Source organism: Gouania willdenowi, chromosome 22 (assembly GCF_900634775.1).
Source record: "Gouania willdenowi chromosome 22, fGouWil2.1, whole genome shotgun sequence".
In the NCBI taxonomy this organism is placed as follows: Eukaryota; Metazoa; Chordata; class Actinopteri; order Blenniiformes; family Gobiesocidae; genus Gouania; species Gouania willdenowi.
Window position 1 is genome coordinate 32,226,938 of NC_041065.1, and position 22,219 is coordinate 32,249,156.

General features: G+C 41.3%; 1 protein-coding gene across 1 annotated transcript; it reads left to right on the forward strand.

Annotated features, from left to right (window-relative positions):
- Positions 1–1,043: 1,043 nt before the first annotated feature.
- Positions 1,044–20,066, forward strand: coch (coagulation factor C homolog, cochlin (Limulus polyphemus)). Its single transcript, XM_028438417.1, has 15 exons — positions 1,044–1,110; positions 1,337–1,378; positions 1,579–1,623; positions 2,308–2,464; positions 16,175–16,308; positions 16,382–16,459; positions 16,560–16,601; positions 16,688–16,835; positions 17,211–17,314; positions 17,408–17,634; positions 17,779–17,893; positions 18,760–18,903; positions 19,041–19,197; positions 19,381–19,475; positions 19,628–20,066. The coding sequence occupies exons 2-15, from the start codon at positions 1,345–1,347 to the stop codon at positions 19,798–19,800; spliced, it is 1,653 nt and encodes a 550-aa protein (XP_028294218.1). The 5' UTR covers positions 1,044–1,110; positions 1,337–1,344; the 3' UTR covers positions 19,801–20,066.
- The last annotated feature ends 2,153 nt before the right edge of the window (positions 20,067–22,219 follow it).

Genomic DNA, 22,219 nt, shown 5'->3' on the forward strand with positions numbered 1-22,219 from the left:
CCGGCCCTCAGGAGGAGATCCCGGGGACGACCCAGGACACCTCTGTTCTGGCCTGAGACCTGCTGACCCTCTGAGGTTCTCTGATAAAGTTGTTGTCCCTGTGACCTGGTCAGAGCCACAGTTAACAGACAAAGTTCTGGTTCCAAACAGTTTGAAAACAAAGAAGCTTTGAAATAATCCAGTACTTCTCTGACTTTCCGATGAAAACAAATGTTGTGATTTTTGGTTTTGAGTGAAAACTTGAACTTTTGCTTTTTAAACATCAGCGTCCCCTGAAGGCAGCGCTGGTCCTCATTAACGCGCTAACCACAGAATGCATTGCGTTACGGAACGTTCCTGAAGCTTGGCTCACGACATGATCAGAGTCTGAGTCCACGTGACGTTAAAGGTTCTGCAGGTTCTCACACACTGGATCTCTGTCTGTTATTAAACAACATGTCATCTTTAATCTCCCTCTCAGCTCCTGTTTCTACTGCTTTCATTGTTTGGTTGAACACAGAGAAAAGTTTCCACAGATGTTTGTGCTTCATGGCTTTGGTGTACCAGGAACAGGTCAGCAGAACCTGGACTGTCTCACAGGTCCATCAGAGCCGACTGGTTTTGGTTTCAAACTCCTTTTAGTTCAGTGGCCAAAGACGGACCAGTTTTGCCATATTCTTAAACATCTGTATTCTATACTTTTACTTTGTTAAATATTAATCTAGTTAAAATGATGAAGATGATTCTGAGGAAGAAGAAGGGGATGAAGGTGAAGCAGGTCAGTGACTCCATCACTCAGCACATCACAGCCTGTCGTACCTGCAGGCAGCGCTCAGGGAAAACATGCTGACACACTGCTGACTCAGCAAACATCTACACACACCTGCTCCTATTCACTGCTCCACGTCTGCATATGAGCCGTTATTTTAGTTTATCTAAAGCCTCAGTCGATCTGTCAGAGGGACTAACACACACACACACACACACAGACTATTAGAGTCAGTTCTATTCATGCCTCTGAAGCTCCTCCCTCTCTCTGTGTGTGTGTGTGTGTGTATTTAAAGGGTCTCCCAGCAGCTCAGTCTCAGCTCCTCATTGTCACACTAGTTACTGACAAAGGGAACTAACCAGGTAATGGTTACTATGGTTTATTCAGTTAAACTCTTTACTAACCCACTGTCAGCTGGTTTATTTACTACCTTCACCATTAACCAGTGCATTTACTAATCCACTGAATTGGACCTGTTTTAATTAACTAGTATCTTTACTATTCCTCTCACTGTGACCTGGTTTATTTTAACTAGTACCTTTACTAGTCCTTTGTGTGTTAACCTGTTTTTATGTTTAAATGTTTTAGGAGCAGAAATGGATCATCTCACTGTTCTTCTGCCTCTGACAGGTAAACCTCTGATCTATAATATTATAGTCTATGCTGCATTACTGTAATGTACTTGAAGTTAAAGTTTCTTTAAGTTAGTATTAGTTACTATAAGTTAGTATAAGTTAAAGTTACTATAGGTTAAAGTTACTATAAATGACTTTAAGTTACTGTAACTGTCCTGAGATGGAAATGATGATGTGTTGATTTCTTTCTTGAAGGACTTTTGTTCCAGATCCTTTCATCGTTCTGCATCGACCCTGAATGTAAGTTAATAAGTTAGCTAGTTAATAAGTAGGGTAAGAGTTTCTATAACTAGCTGCTCATTAAACTTCTCACTAGTTAGTTAAACTAGTTATTTTTTCTACTGACTGGTTTAGTTTTTTCCTCAGTGAATGGGTTTAACTAAATAGCTAACATATATATTTTTACTTAACTTATAACTATCACTGGCAGTTAGTCAGCTGGACTTTAGTGTTACTGTTTAATCACAATAATATTTTATGTCCTGGGGAAACTAACTAGTACTCACTTGGCTTCCAACCAATAACCAGCTAGTAACTAAAGCAGGATTGAGGCATTAACCACTCTAACCAACTAGTGTCAGGCTAATAACTACTAAATCAGTATCTAATCACCAATAACACTCGAGTATGTTAATACCAAGTTAAGTAACAAGTTAATAACCAGTCTGTAACTGGTTAGTAACCAATAGATGAGCGAGACTGAGACTCATTAAGTAGTCTAGTACCCAGTTTGTAACCAGCTACTAACCAGTTAATACCTAGCCTGCTGTCAGTAAGTAAATGAGACAATAACCAGTTTGTAACAGGTTAATAACCAGTTAGTAACCAGTAGGTTAGTGAGCGATGGGTTGGTTAGTTTTTATTTATTTGTGACATGTCCTCCAGCAGGGGGGGGCTCACCATGTGGTTCTGTGTGTTATTCAGTGCCGTACCCAATCACCTGCGAGACCCGGGGAGCCGACCTGAGTGAGGACGGGCTGCTGGTGGGATGCCCTGCAGGTTGTCTCCTGAGGAGAACGTCAGTGTTTGGGACGAACGTTTACGCCGCCGTGTCCTCTGTGTGTGGAGCTGCTGTCCACAGGTAGGACCTCCGTTTGACCTCCGTTTGACCTCCATTTGACCTCCAGTCACAGGAGCTGCTAAGGTACAAAAAGTTTAAGTTACTATAACTTACTGTAAGTTAATGTTAGTGTAACTCACAATGTTACTGTAAGTTAAAGTTACTGTAAGTTACTATAAATTAATGTACAGTAAGTTTGACCTTCTTCTGCTTCTTCACCTAATTACATTTGATTAATGGCACTGCTGTTAGGGTTAGACTGGTCATCATGTTACCTTGTGACTAGTTTCTGACACATAAAGCACTTTTATTTGACTCCTGATCCTGTTCACATACAGCACTACTTAATCTGGTTTGATATTTGTCTGAATGTGAATCATTTCTGTGTTTTTAAATGTTGTTTGTTTATCCAAACATTAAATAATCCATCCCATAATATCTGTGTTGTCATTGTGAAAGTGTAGTGTCTGGGTCAGAGGTCGGTCCACTTGACTCCGCCTCCATGATGTGATGTAATACCAGCAGAGCATGAAAGAATGTGATTAAATGGGATTAAAAGTGAGCAGGATTATCTCCTCAGTGTGAAAACATCAGCTAACGAGCTTCTAGCAAGTTCTGGATGGATCAGCAGTGAGAATAGGAAGAGTGAGTCAGCACAAACATGGTGTGACAGGAAGTTGCGCCCTCTGCTGCTCACACAGGGTACACAGCTAACATACCAGCTAACATAACAGCTAACCATACCAGCGAACATAACAGCTAACCATGCTAGATAACCATACCAGCTAACCTAACAGCTAACCATAACAGCTAACCATACCAGCTAACATAACAGCTAACCATACCAGCTAACATAACAGTGACATACCAGCTAACATAACAGCTAACATACCAGCTAACCATAACAGCTAAACATACCAGCTAACATAACAGCTAACCATACCAGCTAACATAACAGCTAACCATACCAGCTAACTTAACAGCTAACCATACCAGCTAACATAACAGCTAACCATACCAGCTAACACAACAGCTAACCTAACAGCTAACCATACCAGCTAACACAACAGCTAACCTAACAGCTAACCATACCAGCTAACATAACAGCTAACCATAACAGCTAACCATACCAGCTAACCATACCAGCTAACCATAACAGCTAACTTAACAGCTAACCATAACAGCTAACCATACCAGCTAACATAACAGCTAACCATAACAGCTAACCATACCAGCTAACACAACAGCTAACGTACCAGCTAACCTAACAGCTAACCATACCAGCTAATATAACAGCTAACCATACCAGCTAACCATACCATCTAACATAACAGCTAACCATACCAGCTAACCATAACAGCTAACCATAACAGCTAAACATACCAGCTAACATAACAGCTAACCATACCAGCTAACATAATGTTACCACACATGTTGGGTGTGGGATACATATGTATGTGTATATACGTATATATGCATATGTGTGTATCCATAAAATGAAGAGTCCGTCCTTAAGACTGCTCTACTGTAAAGTGCCTTGAGATACCATTGGTTATGATTTGGCGCTATACAAATAAAGATTGATTGATTGATTGATTGACATGTAGGAAGATGAGATGAGTTATTATTAATGGGTTATATAACTGAGAATATTAATTATGATTATTAATATTACTTCAAATTTGCGGGGTGCCACTCCTTTTAACAGGAGAAATATGTCTAAGTTTTTAGACTAAACTCATCAATGTGAAACCAGGGAAAAGTGAATTCTACCAGATATCTACACCATCATCACAGCTTTAATGAATCAGAGGAATCAAATATTATGTTTAACCTTTTATTCAAAAGTCAACAATTAACACAGTCAAAATATCCATTTAAATGGGATAATTAAATCATGATAAAATGCATTTCTAGGCTAATAAAAGTGAGGATTATACGTAATAAAGTGAAATCACTAATCTAGAAGGATGCTAATCTACTAAATATTGAATAAAAATGCAGGATACATATTCAATAATAAATCATAAAATCAAAGAATAAAATAAAGAGAGCTCATAACAAAGAGAGGAGGACGGACAAGGGGGAGACGAACAAACATGAATGAGATGTACTGTGTGTGCAGGATGTTGTTAATGCGTGTAAGTTTGTAGTTATGGAAATATGTATGTGATCTATTGTAGATGAAAGTTGCTGATGAGAGTTCATTCTTGTACCTTGAAGATGTCAGGGTTGGACCTGGAGGTGCTGTTTGAGCAATGCAGCAGGACGTGCCACCGTTGGTTCTGTTTCGGTTCAACAGAGTGTAGCCCCTTCAGCCGATCCGGGCGGTTAGGCCTTCGCAGCTGGCTTAGAGAATGGCTCTTGGCTAACCCCAACGGGTCGCGGGCCGGGCTTCCTTTCGGCTGTTACGCACGTCACTAGATGCTGTATTCGTCCGAACCAAGCAGCTGTGGTTTCCAAAATCTAACTGTTTCAACTAAAAATAAAATGAAATAAATGAAAAGACTGGAAACATGAGGGAACACGTGTGAGCATGAACGCCCGCGTCCAAAACTGTTGTTTCTGGTCGCGCGTCTTTTTTTAAAGGGCGTTTGGTGACGCCTTTTGGAGGAGGCGTCTTCGTTGATTATTCTGTGATCATGTCGGTGATTGGTCAATGTCTCTGCTTTCAGCTTGTGGGTGTGTCTTGGGTGTGTGTGAGTGTGAGACAGAGACAGACGACAAGGGATGATTCTAAACATAAAAAAATGCCTAATAATTAATTCCACATATTTCAAAACATCTTTTCAACATCATATCCTGAAATATCATGTATTACGAAAGAGTTTGATACCAAACACGACTAGGAAATAGCCTCGAATCACTTTAGGAACTAATTAATGCATTTTACCTGTAATTACTCATAACATAAATGTCAAAAATCATGTTATGCCTCCTCTTAACTATACGGTCGCAGTAAATACCTCAAACTAACTTTTGTGATGTTTTTCTGGTAATTTTAAGCACTTTTAAATGATAAACACTTTAAAATAGCATTCTGTTGGTTATTGTCTTGCATGAAACGAGTGTGATTGAACAGCAATATTTGTAATTCCAATTTCTGGAGAAATCATTCCACAACAATGTTTTCATTTGTAATTTTTCAGTCAAACACATGTTCGTTGTTCTCATTTCTAACTTTTCAAACATAATACAATTTCTTTGTTCTCCTTTCTTCACTAGGAGACCTCTCAGTGAAGGTCTGGTAAGCGTCTTCCTGTGATATCTCACCACAGGGGGTCAAAGGGCATTGGGACCGTTCTTTGAACTTATAGCATCCCACAGTATCTGTTTGATACGGGGGAGAAGAGGGATGTTCTTCTTTTGATCATAAATGTCGCAGGGAGGTAATATAGGGGAAAACTGTCCTTGGATTCTCTGGTCCTTTTGTTTGGCCGGAAGGGGAGTCGTAAAAGAAGGGTTCATACTACGTACTTCAAATAGCTGGTTCAGTCTTAGCGGCTCCGGTATTGAGTTCACAGACCACATAGTGGGGTTAGTCCTGCATCTCAGAGTTACGGGGGCAGTTGTGTTTACACAGTTCGTGATAACACAAAAACAGGCTCCTTGGTTAATTCTTGCTAGCAAAGGGGGAGGCTTTACGCTTGATGTGGTTTGTTTCCTACATAATCCCCCTGTTGATAAGGTTTCAATGCTTTGAAGCTCTTATCAAATAGTTCTTTTGAGGAAACAAAAAGGGAACGAACCTTCAAGTTGACAACAACTAGAAACAGGTAAAGGTGTGTTGAGGTCCTCACACACCCTGACGAAAGTTCAGGAGTGACAAAAGTCCAACGTCCTTGTTGGAACTTGGAGGTGTTTCCCCCTGTAGGGTAGGGAAATCACTCTCACCTTGACGTTGAGATGAGCAGCATTGCCAGGAAGTCAATACTGGAGGCAACGCTGGGAGGTTGAAGCAAGAGCCCCTGGTGGTTGAGGCTGGAGCCCCGGAGGTTGAAGACTGGAGCCCTGGCGGTTGAAGACTGGAGCCCCGGAGGTTTGAGGCTGGAGCCCCGGAGGTTGACGCCTGGAGCACCTGGTGGCTGGCGTTGGAGCATTGCCTGGTGTTAATGCCCGTGGACCATGGAGGTAGGAGTTGGGCGGCCATGGAGTCGATTCTAAGGTGCCGCTTGGCAGTGGGCACCCGTAGACCAGGGAGGCAGACTAGGTGTGTGTACTATATGTTGCTATGTGTCCCTCAACGATGCTCGGTGCGAACATGTAATTTGGGATCAGCAGGATGGGGTAACATAAAAGTGTACACATAACACATAGATAGCGTGGTATCGGTCAGTTACTCCTGGTGCACATCAATAAGACAAAGACAAAGCATGCAGGGTATAAAAGAATCAAATCTAAACACACAAAAGTAAGTCCCTAAGGGAGCTTAAACTAAATGAGAGAAAAAGAAGAGCTTTCTTTTGCTCTACCTAAATTTGGCCTGTGCCTATATAATGAGACGAGTTGGTGGTCTCAGTTACAGGGTGTTAGATATGCTAATGTCTGGGGCCTGATCAATGGGATGGCTGATTGGAAGTTTACGGGTCAACCAGCACGGTTAAATCCTGACCCTCGGGTGTGTCCTCGGTGGGACCAGATAGCGTAGTGGATTCTAGTTCCTAGGTCTGAGTTTATGTCGTCCTTGAGGTGGTAGATGTTATTGAACGTGACGACTGGTAGGTTAATTAGGAATGCTATCTCTTGGCTCGTAGGGTTTATTCAGCTCGCGGTTGATGGCTTGTCTGTTGATTTTAGTGTTCTGTATAGCTTAATTTGGTTTTCGGTGGACCCATTTGAGCTTTGATTCGGTTTTTGTGCTCGGAATCCTTATTTGGTACACCACTGGAGACAGTTTATCGGTGACCAGGTAGGGTCCTGTTCATTTGGGAAGAAATTTCTTCTATTTATTTATTTATTTTTTCAATTTGGTTGCATGATGATTGGTTTTGCCGGCGGGCGGAGCAAAGCTATAATGCCAGACGCGGTCTTCCACCTGTAGTTCCTCTTGTGAGGCTTTTTGGTCGTAGTAGGTTTTACGGCCTTTCGCACTCTCTTTGAGATGTTTTTGAGCGAACGCGAACGTAGCTCGGAGGTGGTTCTCAAGATCGGTCGTGTATTGGTGGGTGGTGTAAGCGGTAGCGGTGTTAGCTTGGTTTTGGTTTTGACTCCTCTGTGTCTGGCGTAGGGCATGTCATGGGCATGTGCCAATATCACCCCCCTTTGGTTCTGTGGGACAACGAACGCATGCGTTTGGGAGTCTGCAGAAACATGGACCAAGGTGCCCTTGACTGTCTGTAATGAGCGACGGGCAGCGAACAGATGGCTGGGTGTGGAGGCAAAGTCCGAGGAGACTTTTAACGTTATTGGGTCATTGTCGGTGAAAGCGGGTTTTACCGGTGCGATGACCTGCGAAGACGATGGGGCGTCGGTCTCGGCAGCCGCACGAGAGCGCGTAATAGCATTCACTGACAACGGGTGGGGCTCAGCGAGCTGGGTGGGGTCAAAGGACCAGGGTGTTCCTGATAGCGCCCTTTCTTTGGCGAGAGCATCGTTGATGTGTCGGTTCTGAAACGCAAGACCATCGGTAGCGAGGGGGTTGTTGGTTAACGTGCACAGGGAGGTACTTTTGGTCGTTAGAGTACGGTCTACGGTTTTAGTAGCCGGACGCATTTGGGCCGGAGACCGGCTGGGGGTCTCCTTTAGAGCCCGAGAGTGGTTCAGTTGGTAGCACTGAACTCCGTCGAGTGAGTCATGCTGCAGCGGCAGTGGCTGCCTGACTTGGGCCCAGATTTTCCGATTTTGAAAGTCGATCAGGGGCTCAAATCGGTTGAGCAGATCGATACCTATGAGAAGAGGAATCTGGTTGTGGTCTGAGATGTAAAACGGGTGCACCAGGGTCAGGTGCCCTATGGTGACTTGTACGAGAGCCTTCTTCGTGATAACAGTGGCATTGTCGCCATAAGGTTCAATGTCAATGTGGCAGTCTTGGAGTATCAACCTTAGGTTGGTCTCCTTGGCTAGGCTGCGCAGCTCATTGAACAGTTGGGCGGACATGAGGGATATGTCTGCTCCAGTGTCAAGTAAGGCTTCATTGGTAAGCACACCTTCAAAAGTGGCTGATATATAAAACTTTCGGGCGATTCCTCTTTCGTAGAGGTTCACACAAGAATTGGTGAATTGGTGGATCACCCTCAATGGACTGATGTCCATTGGAAAAACGGTGGTTTGGTGCATGTGTTTGCACCAGCAAGACAGCACGAGGCGAATCATCGTCATTTTTTCGTTTTGATTGTTTTGGTTTATCATTGGTTTTGTCATCTATCATTTGTTCGAACATTTTCCTGATGGATGCCATTTCTTTAGTGATTTGGTTAGATAACCTAATTTCTAAACTTTCTATTTCATTAGGTTCATTGTCTGATCTTGATCTGTTTGGCTGCTGGTCGTATGACCTTTGGTTATTTTTGTGATACCGAGGTTTTGAGTGTTTGTTTCTGAGTGGAGGTGTTCGGCGGTCGTTGTCGTGTCTTCTCCACTGGTCAGAACGGTTGTAATCATACCACGGTGGTCGCGGTCGGCGATCTTGGTGGTGTGAGTTAGGGCGAGAATTTTGGTGCCGAAAGTTTTGTTTTGGCGCATAATCTCGATAATCGGTGTTATCTTGGTATCGTTTTGGCTTTATTCCATGGTACGGTTGCTGGTTGTACCGCGGAGGGGTCTGTGGTGCTTGCGGTGGATGCTCTTGAGGAACGATGAGTTCCTTTTGAATGCCTTCCAATTGCAGCGAGTGAGAGTTATTCTTTATCGGGAACATTTCGCGAGGTGTGGATTTTGCCGAATTTTGTTTGTACAAGAGGAAGCCTCTGATTGCAAGATCGCGAAGTTTCTTACTGGACATGGTATAGGGATCTGCCGCGACGCCGAGATGGGTGCTCGTGCTGTGGTGAAGGTTTCTGAGGAACAGTTGTTTGAACTGCTCTTCTTCCTCCATACCATGGGTCGTTGCGATTACCAAAGTATGCCTGTAGCAAGGTGTGGTAATATTGTTGGGGTGATTCGTTTTTCCCCTGTTTAATGGTGTGGGCATAGTCGAAACCTGTTTGATGAAGTGCGTCAGAAAATTCATCCACCATGAGGCGGCACAGTGTTGTGTAATCATTTCTGATCTGAGGTAGTTGACGTTCAATGAAATCATTGACAAGCCTGCTCGAGGTTGCTTTGATTAGGTAGATTTTATCTTCAACATTAGCCATTGGATAACTTTTTAGATAAAAATCAATGTCTCTCAAAAATGCTCTAGCATTTTGGGGTTCGTCGAACTTTGGTTCGAATCTCGGAATGTTTCTGGCGATTTTATCCAGGTCGCGGTTGGATGGTCGATTGCTATTCGGGGGCCTGGCGGGCGTCGGTCCGCCGTCAATAGGAGGGTCCGCGGAGGCATCCCGGGGTCTCCTTAAGCGACGCGGACGTACCGGTGGGTCGGTGGTGCGCAGGACTTGTCGAGTTGCGTCTTCACCGTCGGAGTCAGGATCGCCATCGGCCTCCGACATTGACAATGATGAGAGAGCGTGCCCGAGCTCACGTCTTGCGTCTAGGAGCTCTCTCCTGGTGAGGTTCAATTGTCGTTGAACCTTAGCAGTAGCTACTTTACCGTCAGCTACTTGTTGTAATAAGTCATTAACCCTCTCTCGTTCTGCGTCTAATTCTCTAGAGAGCAGTTTAGTTTTGGCTTTTGAGGCTTTGATCGCCCCTTCTGCCTCAAGGAGGAGTTTCTTCCCATCATTTGACTCGTGTAGTTGTGCGTCTAATTCCCGGGTGGTGGTGTCGAAATCATGTTCGAGAACGCGTATTTTATCACCGAGTAGCACTTTGGATTTTTCTAATTCTTTATTCTCAGTGATTAATTGATTAACCTGATCTTCCGCTTCTTCTAGGTAAGTCACACGCATTTGGAGCAGTCCATTTTCTTCACGTGTTTCGTCATACTGGGCCGTGAGGTTCGCGCAGCGGGCTTCGCGTTCCTCGATGGCTTTCGAGTTGAGCGTCTCGTTCGCTCTCGAGGGTTTTAACCCGATTCTGTTCGTATTTTAACTGGGCGGAGAATGCTGATATTACACAGCCAAGCTGTTTAACCAGCTCTTTATCCTTCAGTTTTTTTGTAAACGGCTGCAGTGACGCAATCGGCCACAAGGTCTCCTAATTCTTGAGGGGGAGATTCTCGGATTTTGGCATCAATTGTGGATTTTCCGTCCCCTAAGATTTCTGTGAGGAGAAATTCTAAGTTCTCGGCTGGATGGTCTTCTGAGGAGATAGACATGTTGATTTGTTGTGGATCAAAATCGTACGAAGAACTCTAAAGAATTTCAAAATTTCAAATAATTTTTCAAACAAAGTTTAAAAATTACAATGGTAGTAAATTGTTTTATCTTATTTCGTTTGTTCTTAGCAATTCACTGTTTGGTAAATAAAACTGAGTGGTAAACTTGAAAAGTTTGGTGTGGTTTGTTTAATTTAAACAATTGTTCTTACTCATTTAAGACTTGTTCTTACTGATTTAAGACTTTTATTTAAATTAACTTTACTTTAATTCAATTTCGTTGAATTAATCAACAGATATTTTTAATCAATTAAAAAAATGTTTTATTGAAATTAAATTCAAATCTTATTGAATTTATTTTAATCAATAAATGTTTTCCTCAATTAATTTAAACTTTAGTTTAAATTAGCTTTACCTTGATTCAGTTTCCTTAGATTAATCAGGTGATCAATCAATTGGAAAAAGAAAAAGAAAAAGAGAAAAAAAAAAAAAAAAAATTTTTTTTTTTTTTTTTTTTTTGAAATTAAATTCAAATCTTAATGAATTTATCGTAATCAATAAATGTTATTTTTAATTAATTAAATTCTGTTTTAATTTATCAGTTTTATTTCAGTTGTAATTTTCTTTAGGTTGACTTTTAAGAATGGTTTGTGTTTAAATTCGGTTGTGTTGAATTTAATTACCTTAATTAAAACTGGTTTAACTTTTATTAAACTTATTTTAATTAATAAATCCTTCTTAAATTAGTTGCTTTCATTTAATTAACTTCCTAATCAATTTAATTGTTTTTAATCAAATTGATTTAATTTTAATCACACTGGATTAATCATTTAGTAAAATGTGTATTTTACTTTAATCATTAGTTTATTTATTTAAACTGTTTTAGTTTAATTATTTTTTCAAATTGGTTTAAATCTTGTTAAACCTTGATTTTAGTGCGTCACTTGTATTTAAATGAGTTACCTTAGTTTTAATAAGATTACCCTTTTAATGGCTTAACTTCCGTTTAGTTATGAGCCTTGTGTGTGCGTGCGCGTGTGTGTGTGTTTCTGAGAGATGACAAAATCAGATCGAGCACATTTAAAACCACACGATTTCAGCAAAGTGACGGTAAAGATAGCTGTATCGCTGCACAGTTGTCAAGCCAAACGTGTCTAAAAGACACGCTGTAACTTGAATCTGTTTAAAGCCTCACTGGGCTCGTTGGGTTAGCCGGATGCTAACCGCTTAATAGCAAGCTTCTGCTGCTATGCTGAGGCTCTCGTTAGCCTGTTATTCGCGAGCTCGCCACGAGGGGCAGTCGCGTCTCAAAAAGGGACAGGAAGGCCTGTCTTTGTGTATGAGCGGTGGCTTGACACACTTGCTTCCGGTTTCCGGAGCTACACACATGTGTTCCAACCACAATGAGCTAACATGAGCTAATACAACGATAGCTTGTCCGTTTTAAGGAACGGAAGATTCAGACGACTTACTCTTTGTTTGCGTCGGTAGATACCAGAGTTTCAGAGCTCTTCGGGGTAGCAAAGTCCTAGTTTGCACTGTCTGCGTATCTTTTCCTTTTATACGGGGTTTTCCCGGTTCTGGCAACTTACTGTTTACCTCTGACGTCACAGTCACTGACGGCGCAGTGATTAATTTTAACTTTTTCTTTTGGCGCGGCGGCCTTTCATAACATTAGCGCTTTAAACACAGAGACACGGCGGTCTTATTTATTCAGTTTCTAAGCATTAGCGCGGCGGCTTTGCTTAGAATACAACATTGGTCGGGGCTCGGCGGCTTCCGAACCAATCTGGCAACACGAGTGTTCAGTTTTTAGACCGGCTTTTGATTCCAATGATTATTCATTAACGCTGTGTTTATGGCTTCAGCTAGTCCCATCTGGAGGTGTCAGAAATTATGTAGGAAGATGAGATGAGTTATTATTAATGGGTTATATAACTGAGAATATTAATTATGATTATTAATATTACTTCAAATTTGCGGGGTGCCACTCCTTTTAACAGGAGAAATATGTCTAAGTTTTTAGACTAAACTCATCAATGTGAAACCAGGGAAAAGTGAATTCTACCAGATATCTACACCATCATCACAGCTTTAATGAATCAGAGGAATCAAATATTATGTTTAACCTTTTATTCAAAAGTCAACAATTAACACAGTCAAAATATCCATTTAAATGGGATAATTAAATCATGATAAAATGCATTTCTAGGCTAATAAAAGTGAGGATTATACGTAATAAAGTGAAATCACTAATCTAGAAGGATGCTAATCTACTAAATATTGAATAAAAATGCAGGATACATATTCAATAATAAAATCATAAAATCAAAGAATAAAATAAAGAGAGCTCATAACAAAGAGAGGAGGACGGACAAGGGGGAGACGAACAAACATGAATGAGATGTACTGTGTGTGCAGGATGTTGTTAATGCGTGTAAGTTTGTAGTTATGGAAATATGTATGTGATCTATTGTAGATGAAAGTTGCTGATGAGAGTTCATTCTTGTACCTTGAAGATGTCAGGGTTGGACCTGGAGGTGCTGTTTGAGCAATGCAGCAGGACGTGCCACCGTTGGTTCTGTTTCGGTTCAACAGAGTGTAGCCCCTTCAGCCGATCCGGGCGGTTAGGCCTTCGCAGCTGGCTTAGAGAATGGCTCTTGGCTAACCCCAACGGGTCGCGGGCCGGGCTTCCTTTCGGCTGTTACGCACGTCACTAGATGCTGTATTCGTCCGAACCAAGCAGCTGTGGTTTCCAAAATCTAACTGTTTCAACTAAAAATAAAATGAAATAAATGAAAAGACTGGAAACATGAGGGAACACGTGTGAGCATGAACGCCCGCGTCCAAAACTGTTGTTTCTGGTCGCGCGTCTTTTTTTAAAGGGCGTTTGGTGACGCCTTTTGGAGGAGGCGTCTTCGTTGATTATTCTGTGATCATGTCGGTGATTGGTCAATGTCTCTGCTTTCAGCTTGTGGGTGTGTCTTGGGTGTGTGTGAGTGTGAGACAGAGACAGACGACAAGGGATGATTCTAAACATAAAAAAATGCCTAATAATTAATTCCACATATTTCAAAACATCTTTTCAACATCATATCCTGAAATATCATGTATTACGAAAGAGTTTGATACCAAACACGACTAGGAAATAGCCTCGAATCACTTTAGGAACTAATTAATGCATTTTACCTGTAATTACTCATAACATAAATGTCAAAAATCATGTTATGCCTCCTCTTAACTATACGGTCGCAGTAAATACCTCAAACTAACTTTTGTGATGTTTTTCTGGTAATTTTAAGCACTTTTAAATGATAAACACTTTAAAATAGCATTCTGTTGGTTATTGTCTTGCATGAAACGAGTGTGATTGAACAGCAATATTTGTAATTCCAATTTCTGGAGAAATCATTCCACAACAATGTTTTCATTTGTAATTTTTCAGTCAAACACATGTTCGTTGTTCTCATTTCTAACTTTTCAAACATAATACAATTTCTTTGTTCTCCTTTCTTCACTAGGAGACCTCTCAGTGAAGGTCTGGTAAGCGTCTTCCTGTGATATCTCACCACAGGGGGTCAAAGGGCATTGGGACCGTTCTTTGAACTTATAGCATCCCACAGTATCTGTTTGATACGGGGGAGAAGAGGGATGTTCTTCTTTTGATCATAAATGTCGCAGGGAGGTAATATAGGGGAAAACTGTCCTTGGATTCTCTGGTCCTTTTGTTTGGCCGGAAGGGGAGTCGTAAAAGAAGGGTTCATACTACGTACTTCAAATAGCTGGTTCAGTCTTAGCGGCTCCGGTATTGAGTTCACAGACCACATAGTGGGGTTAGTCCTGCATCTCAGAGTTACGGGGGCAGTTGTGTTTACACAGTTCGTGATAACACAAAAACAGGCTCCTTGGTTAATTCTTGCTAGCAAAGGGGGAGGCTTTACGCTTGATGTGGTTTGTTTCCTACAGACATAACAGCTAACCATAACAGCTAACCATACCAGCTAACTTAACAGCTAACATAACAGCTAACACAACAGCTAACCTAACAGCTAACCATACCAGCTAACCATACCAGCTAACACAACAGCTAACCTAACAGCTAACCATAACAGCTAACCATAACAGCTAACCATAACAGCTAACCATACCAGCTAACTTAACAGCTAACCATACCAGCTAACATAACAGCTAACCATACCAGCTAACACAACAGCTAACCTAACAGCTAACCATACCAGCTAACACAACAGCTAACCATACCAGCTAACATAACAGCTAACCATACCAGCTAACCATACCAGCTAACCATAACAGCTAACATAACAGCTAACCATAACAGCTAACTTAACAGCTAACCATACCAGCTAACATAACAGCTAACACAACAGCTAACCTAACAGCTAACCATACCAGCTAACCATACCAGCTAACACAACAGCTAACCTAACAGCTAACCATAACAGCTAACACAACAGCTAACATACCAGCTAACCTAACAGCTAACCATAACAGCTAACCATAACAGCTAACCATACCAGCTAACATAACAGCTAACCATACCAGCTAACATAACAGCTAACCATACCAGCTAACCATAACAGCTAACCATACCAGCTAACATAACAGCTAACCATACCAGCTAACCATAACAGCTAACATAACAGCTAACCATACCAGCTAACATAACAGCTAACCATACCAGCTAACCATAATAGCTAACATACCAGCTAACCATAACAGCTAACATAACAGGGTCATTTCATGTCATTTCAACAAATATCTCAAGCACCTCTGTCTCAAAAAAGTTTTAAATTTTTACCAATTGTTCTGTAATTATTCAATAGTCACTGTAATTTTTGAGTTTGATTGGATGAACACTTTTTGAGATTTAGACAATTTAGTGAGGGGGTTATGTGTATATTTTTGTGCCTCGTTATTTTTCATCCATTTTTAGCTTCCACTATCTCAGGAACTACAACTTCTTAATTTTTATTTTGGACCCCAACTTTGGGTTATTTCACTGCTCGCCCATGTTGAAAATTCTTTACATGAAGCCAAAGTGCGTGAAATGTGTTGAAATGACTTGGTATCACCCAACAGCGAACAGTTGAAGTCTTTCAACATCCGTTAGTGACGCTTCCATTTGTTTTGTTGCTTTTGCATTAGTGTTTTTTTCATTTGCATGTGTTTTTGTATTTGTGAATCGTCTGACACCATTTTGTGGACACACAAAACCTCTTTTACAAATTTAGATGTTTTTTTCACACAAAATCTTTATGACCCCAATTTGATCCCATAGGTTTGCACTTCTTGTACGTTAGAAGTCGTCTGTCAGTGTGTATGGCTGTGATTGTGTGTGTGTCTTGTTTCAGTGGTCTTCTGGGGACCTCCGGAGGGACCGTGAGGTTGAAAAGGCTTCAGGGTCGTCATGGTTACCGGGGCTCCTCTTCCCACGGCGTTCAGTCTCAGTCCTTGTCCCACTGGATCTCCTCCTTCAGCCTCAGCAGTAGGTGGTCACCTGATCAACCGTATACCTGGTGACCTGGTCAGGTAGAGTCTAACCTACTGTGTGTCTGCAGAACCGGTCAGCATCCCGCTAGAGTTAACCAGTAAAACCAGTGAAATCAGTCCAGGTTCTGTGTCTGCTGCTCAGCCAGGTTAGCTCTGACCCACTCACTATTGTTAGGTTCACCTGGTCCACTAGTAACTAGTGAGTGTAACTAGTGAAGGAACATGTATGCGTTTGTTGTTTGGCAGCAAAGAAAAGTGTGAAGAAAGCCTTAATGGGCGGAAACAAAGGTAGGACACAAGCCCCGCCCACTTTTAATTCTACACACTCTTACCACTAGAGGGCGGTAATTCTGTGTGTGTGTGTGTGTGTGCAGACTGTCAGGCAGACATCGCCGTGGTGATGGACAGCAGCACAAACATCGGTCAGAGAAGATTCAACTTACAGAAGAACTTTATCGCTAAACTCGCTGCAGCGTTAAAGGTCGGAGCGACCGGACCCCATGTGGGTCTGATACAAGCCAGGTAACAAAGGGTTCCAAAATTCATTTGAAAAATAATAAATTCAATTCTTAATATGATGTTTATAATATACAAATATTTTCAGTGTCATAAAACACAGTGTCTGTAGAAAATATGTATCTACCTCAGGTGTGTAGTATAAGTTTTTGAGACTTTAGGTTGGTTCTTCTTCTGTTGCTCAATTCTTCTTCACAATGTAAATGGTGAAGCGACACAAATGAAGCAGAAAGATCTTATCATGAATTTACAACATTAAACAATGCATTATCAACTATGCTAATAATCATTTTGGCATTATTGCACACATTGTGGTTGGTGCAAATCTGGAGATGGTCTATATATTTAATTGTGTGTGTATGTGTGTGCGTGTGTGTGTAGTGACTCTCCAAAGACTGAGTTCTTGCTGACCAACTTCACTCATCCCAAAGATCTTCTGTTTGCCATCAGACAGACGACTTACCTGGGAGGAAACGCCAACACTGGTAACACACACACACACACGCACACACACACACACACACACACACACACACACACACACACACACACACACTCTAATGGCTCCTCCCCCTCAGGTAAAGCCCTCCTCCACGCTGCACAGTCCATCTTCTCCTCAGAGCTGGGGGCTCGTAGAGGTCACCCCCGGGTGCTGTTGGCGCTGGTGGACGGGTGGCCATCAGACGACGTGGAGCGGGCGGCTACGTTTGCGCGGGACAGCGGCATCAACGTGTTCATAGTGTCAGTGGCTAAAGCCTCACCAGAAGAACTCAGCATGGTGCCAGACAGAAACTTCAGCAGGAAGGTCCATCACTCTGTTTATACGACTAATTTAACTAGAACTCTAACTAATACTTTAACTAGTACTCTCGTATGTAGACTGAATTTGTGAGAGGGTGATAAAGGCATTAGAATGTATACCTAAATGTGTGTTTGTCGCCCCCTACAGGCCGTCTGTAAGGATAATGGTTTCTTCAGCTACTCCATCCCCAGCTGGTTCAATGCTGCCAAACACACCAGAGCTCTGTCCACACGACTCTGCTCCTTAGACCAGCTGCTGTGCAGTAAGACACACCTGTTACACAATGTAACCCACACACTACACAATGTATCTCATCTGTTACACAATGTAACACACCTGTTACACAATGTAACACACCTGTTACACAATGTAACCCACACACTACACAATATATCTCATCTGTTACACAATGTAACACACCTGTTACACAATGTGACACACTGCAACACACCTGTTAGACGATGTGACACACCTGTTACACAATGTAACACACCTGTTACACAATGTGACACACTGCAACACACCTGTTAGACGATGTGACACACCTGTTACACAATGTGACACACTGCAACACACCTGTTAGACAATGTGACACACCTGTTACACAATGTAGCATACCTGTTAAACAATGTGACACACCTGTTACACTGTAGCACACCTGTTAAACAATGTGACACACCTGTTACACAATGTAGCACACCTGTTACACAATGTAACACACCTGTTGGACAACGTGACACACTGAAACACACTTGTTAGAAAACGTAACACACACACACCTGTTACACAATGTAACTCACCTGTGACACACTGCAACACACCTGTTAGACAATGTAGCAGACATTACACACTGTAACAAACCTGTAATGCAAAGTATCACACTGTAACACACAGTACATAAATGTAACACACCTGTAACATAAAGTATCACACTATAACAAACTGTAGCATACATGCAACATAATGTAAATCACTGTAATATACTGAACTAACAGAGGTACACACCATAACACACTTTATTACTCTTGTAACACACATTGTAACAAACTGTAACACATTATAACACAATGTACCACACTGTAACACATCCTCTGTGTACATTGTGTGTACTTTGTGTACCTATTCTAGGTAAGACCTGCTATAACTCGGTACACATCGGTTTCCTCATCGATGGTTCGTCGAGCGTTGGCTATGTCAACTTTCAGCTGGTCCTCGACTTCCTCGTCGGAATCGCCCGAAGTTTCGACATTTCAGACGTGGGCGCTCACATTGGTCAGTTATCCTCCACGTTAACCTTCACATTAGCCTTCACATAAGCCTTCACATTAGCCATCACGTTAGCCTTTCCGTTAGTGTGGTGCTGAGTCAGGCTGTGATGTGTGCATACTGCTGCTGTGTTGTCGCGCTAGGCGCCGTGCAGTTCACGTACGATCAGAGGTTAGAGTTCGGAATGTTCGACAACGATAACAAAGAGGACGCCATCGATGCTCTGAGGAGGATTTCCTACATGAGCGGAGGAACGTCCACCGGGTCGGCCATTAACTACGCCGTACACAACCTGTTCAGGTAACCACTCCACTCTATAAACCTTGTCATTATTTATGCTACACGTTACACTTTACTGCCCCCTGTTGGACTGGAGCCTCACTAACAAGCACATTAAAACCTTATTTTATCTTTATTCCTCCGCTGTAAACCGTCTAAAATCTGATGTTTTATTATTATTATTATTATTTATTTTTCTTACAGACCTGCAGCTCGAGGACGAAACTTCCTCATCGTGGTGACAGACGGGCAATCGTACGACGACGTCAGAGGGCCGGCCACTGCTGCACACAGCCAAGGTGTGTGTGTGTGTGTGTATGAATGACATTTGTGAAAATTTCTGAAACGTGTGAGTGATGTGATTGCGCCCCCTAGTGGCTGAATAAGTGCATTAACATGACAGAAAGTCTTAGTGATATCACTGACAGTGTGACATGTCCACTAATCACAGGTGTCACCATCTTCTCTGTGGGTGTGGCCTGGGCACCCCTGGAACTCCTCAGAGTGATGTCATCAGAGCCCAAGGACACACACACCTTCTTCACACGAGACTTCAGTGGGTTGAGCGACTTCATCCAACCTGTGGTTCACAACATCTGTACAGACTACAGCCACAACAACTGAGACACACACACGCACGCACCTGTGTATCTACAGTGACAGTATGTAATCCTTTCTGTGTTTTTAAACATCTCTTAAGTTACCAAACGCTGTTTCTTTGTGTTTTTATATAAAAATCTTTTGTTATTTTTTTTTCTGAAAACTCCTCTAATTATTCCTGTGCTTTTTCTATATTAGAAAAACACGTTAATATTCTGTGTGATATATTATATTATAAACCACTGCACTGTTTGTATCTCCATCCTCTGAATAAAAACCAGTAACCCTGAGCTGAGCTGTGATTGGCTGATTTCATCTTTTGATTGATCTGTACGTCAGAGGCTGAGCTCATAGACATTGTATACGTAGGTGCCGCATCGACTACTGCAGCCCACTAAAGCGGTGCGTCAACAGGGCAGCCATCTTGGACCGGTGGCAATCCTACAGTGTATTACATCTATAGAGGAATAATGTGTTTACACTATAAAAGTTGTCATAAATCGCTCAATTCTCAAGCAATTTTCACAAGGTTTGTTTGTAACAAATGTCAGACATGATAGATAGATAGATAGATAGATAGATAGATAGATAGATAGATAGATAGATAGATAGATAGATAGATACATTGAATTTTTTTTTAATTATAGTTACTTGTGTTCTCATTGTATTATTGTTATTGCTGTTATTATTATTGCTAGATTTTGTGATATTATATTCTTAGATTACCTTATTATTATTATTTCATATTGTTTATTATTAATATTATTATTTTTATTATTGTATTATAGTTACTGGATTCTTATATTATTTTGTTATTGCGATCATTATTATTCTAACCATAACTATTATTACTATTACTAATATTACTGTCACTATTAATATTATATCCCTATCATCATCATCTTTATTATTATTGTAGGGAAAGTACTGAAATATTCAATTAACAAGAACATAAACAATCCTCACAGAAAACTATCTACACAAATATTTAGTATTTGACTCCCTGTTTCAGCCGGTCTTTGGGAAACCTTAAACATGTGAGCAATATGTAGCCAGAGATAAAGAAATGTCTACAACAACAATAATTCCATCATTAAGTAGGCCTATTATTAGCTCTAATAGATGCTGTATTATTTCTAACCCATCAATAACTGCAGTAAGTTTGTTTCCCCCCCCCCCCCCCCCCCCCCCCCCCTTTTTTTTCTTCTTCTGTGTAACAGGCTGTTGCTATAGGAACACTAGATTCATAACATCGATGGTTCTGTCCGTCCTGTCGGCGTTTATTTCAACCTGCTAACAATATATTATCCCTTACATGTTACATGTTACATGTTACATGTTACATGTACCGCTGCTTCCACCAGCACCAGATGGCGGCGCTGTAGACGCGTCCCTCTACAGTTTTTATTTTTATTTTTATTTTTTTGCGTCCCTCCACAGTCACGTCACGTGTGCTGTCAGTGAGTCACCAGCAGGCGGCGCTGCAAGACGGGGGGTAAAGAAAGCTGAGGTGCAGGGCCTTTATGGGGCCCTGAGTAAAAATTTAAATATTTAACAGAACATACTGAAGTAAAGACTTTAAAAATAATTTAAAAAAAACAGCACTATTTATTGAATTATGTCTATCAAAGCGTAATAAATTAAGCTTTTTAAAAAGGAAAATACAACGTTATAGTGTTGTCATGCTTGTACACCTGTATTGTAAATCAGTTCATGTTTATTCGTGTGTTGTTGGCACTATCTCACAGCAGAAAAGTGTATTAGAAATAGCTTTAGATAACCTAATTTAAGCCAAGTGTTTTCAGCCTGCGTGTTCACATAAAAGGGGTGGAGCTTGCATCATCTGACCAATCATTGCAATGGAGAAAACCGGCAGAGCGAGCGTCTTTACAATAGAGGAACAGCTTATCATTTTAAAACAAATGTCATAAATATAAATCCATTATTACAACGAAGAGCAACACTGTTGGTGCTGCATGCACCAGGAGGCGGAGCTTTTATGCTCAGATCTGATCCACTTCATAAGTTGGTACCGACCACGTTAGGTGTTGCTTAAGTATAAAATTATGAACAACTAAAATCCATAATTCATACCAAAAACAACCCTGTTGTTACAGAAAAGGCAGAAATGAAAAAACTCAGGCAGGAAGCTGGAACACACATATTTCTATTCAAGTAGACCTATTTATCACACACACACACACTGGGATTGTTTCACAGTCTGTAGTATGTTCCTGCTGATGCGGTCAGCCTCACTATAGCGTATGAATGAATGAATTAATTAATTAATAATTAATATACCGTCTGCCGTCACCCGTCTGCTCATATGATCGAGACAGGCTTTATCAGCTGACTATAGATCAGTCCATCAGATATAAATCTATATCTTTCCTAAATGATGTCATCTGTAAATGAAAGGGTGCATCTGATTGGTCAGGAGGCG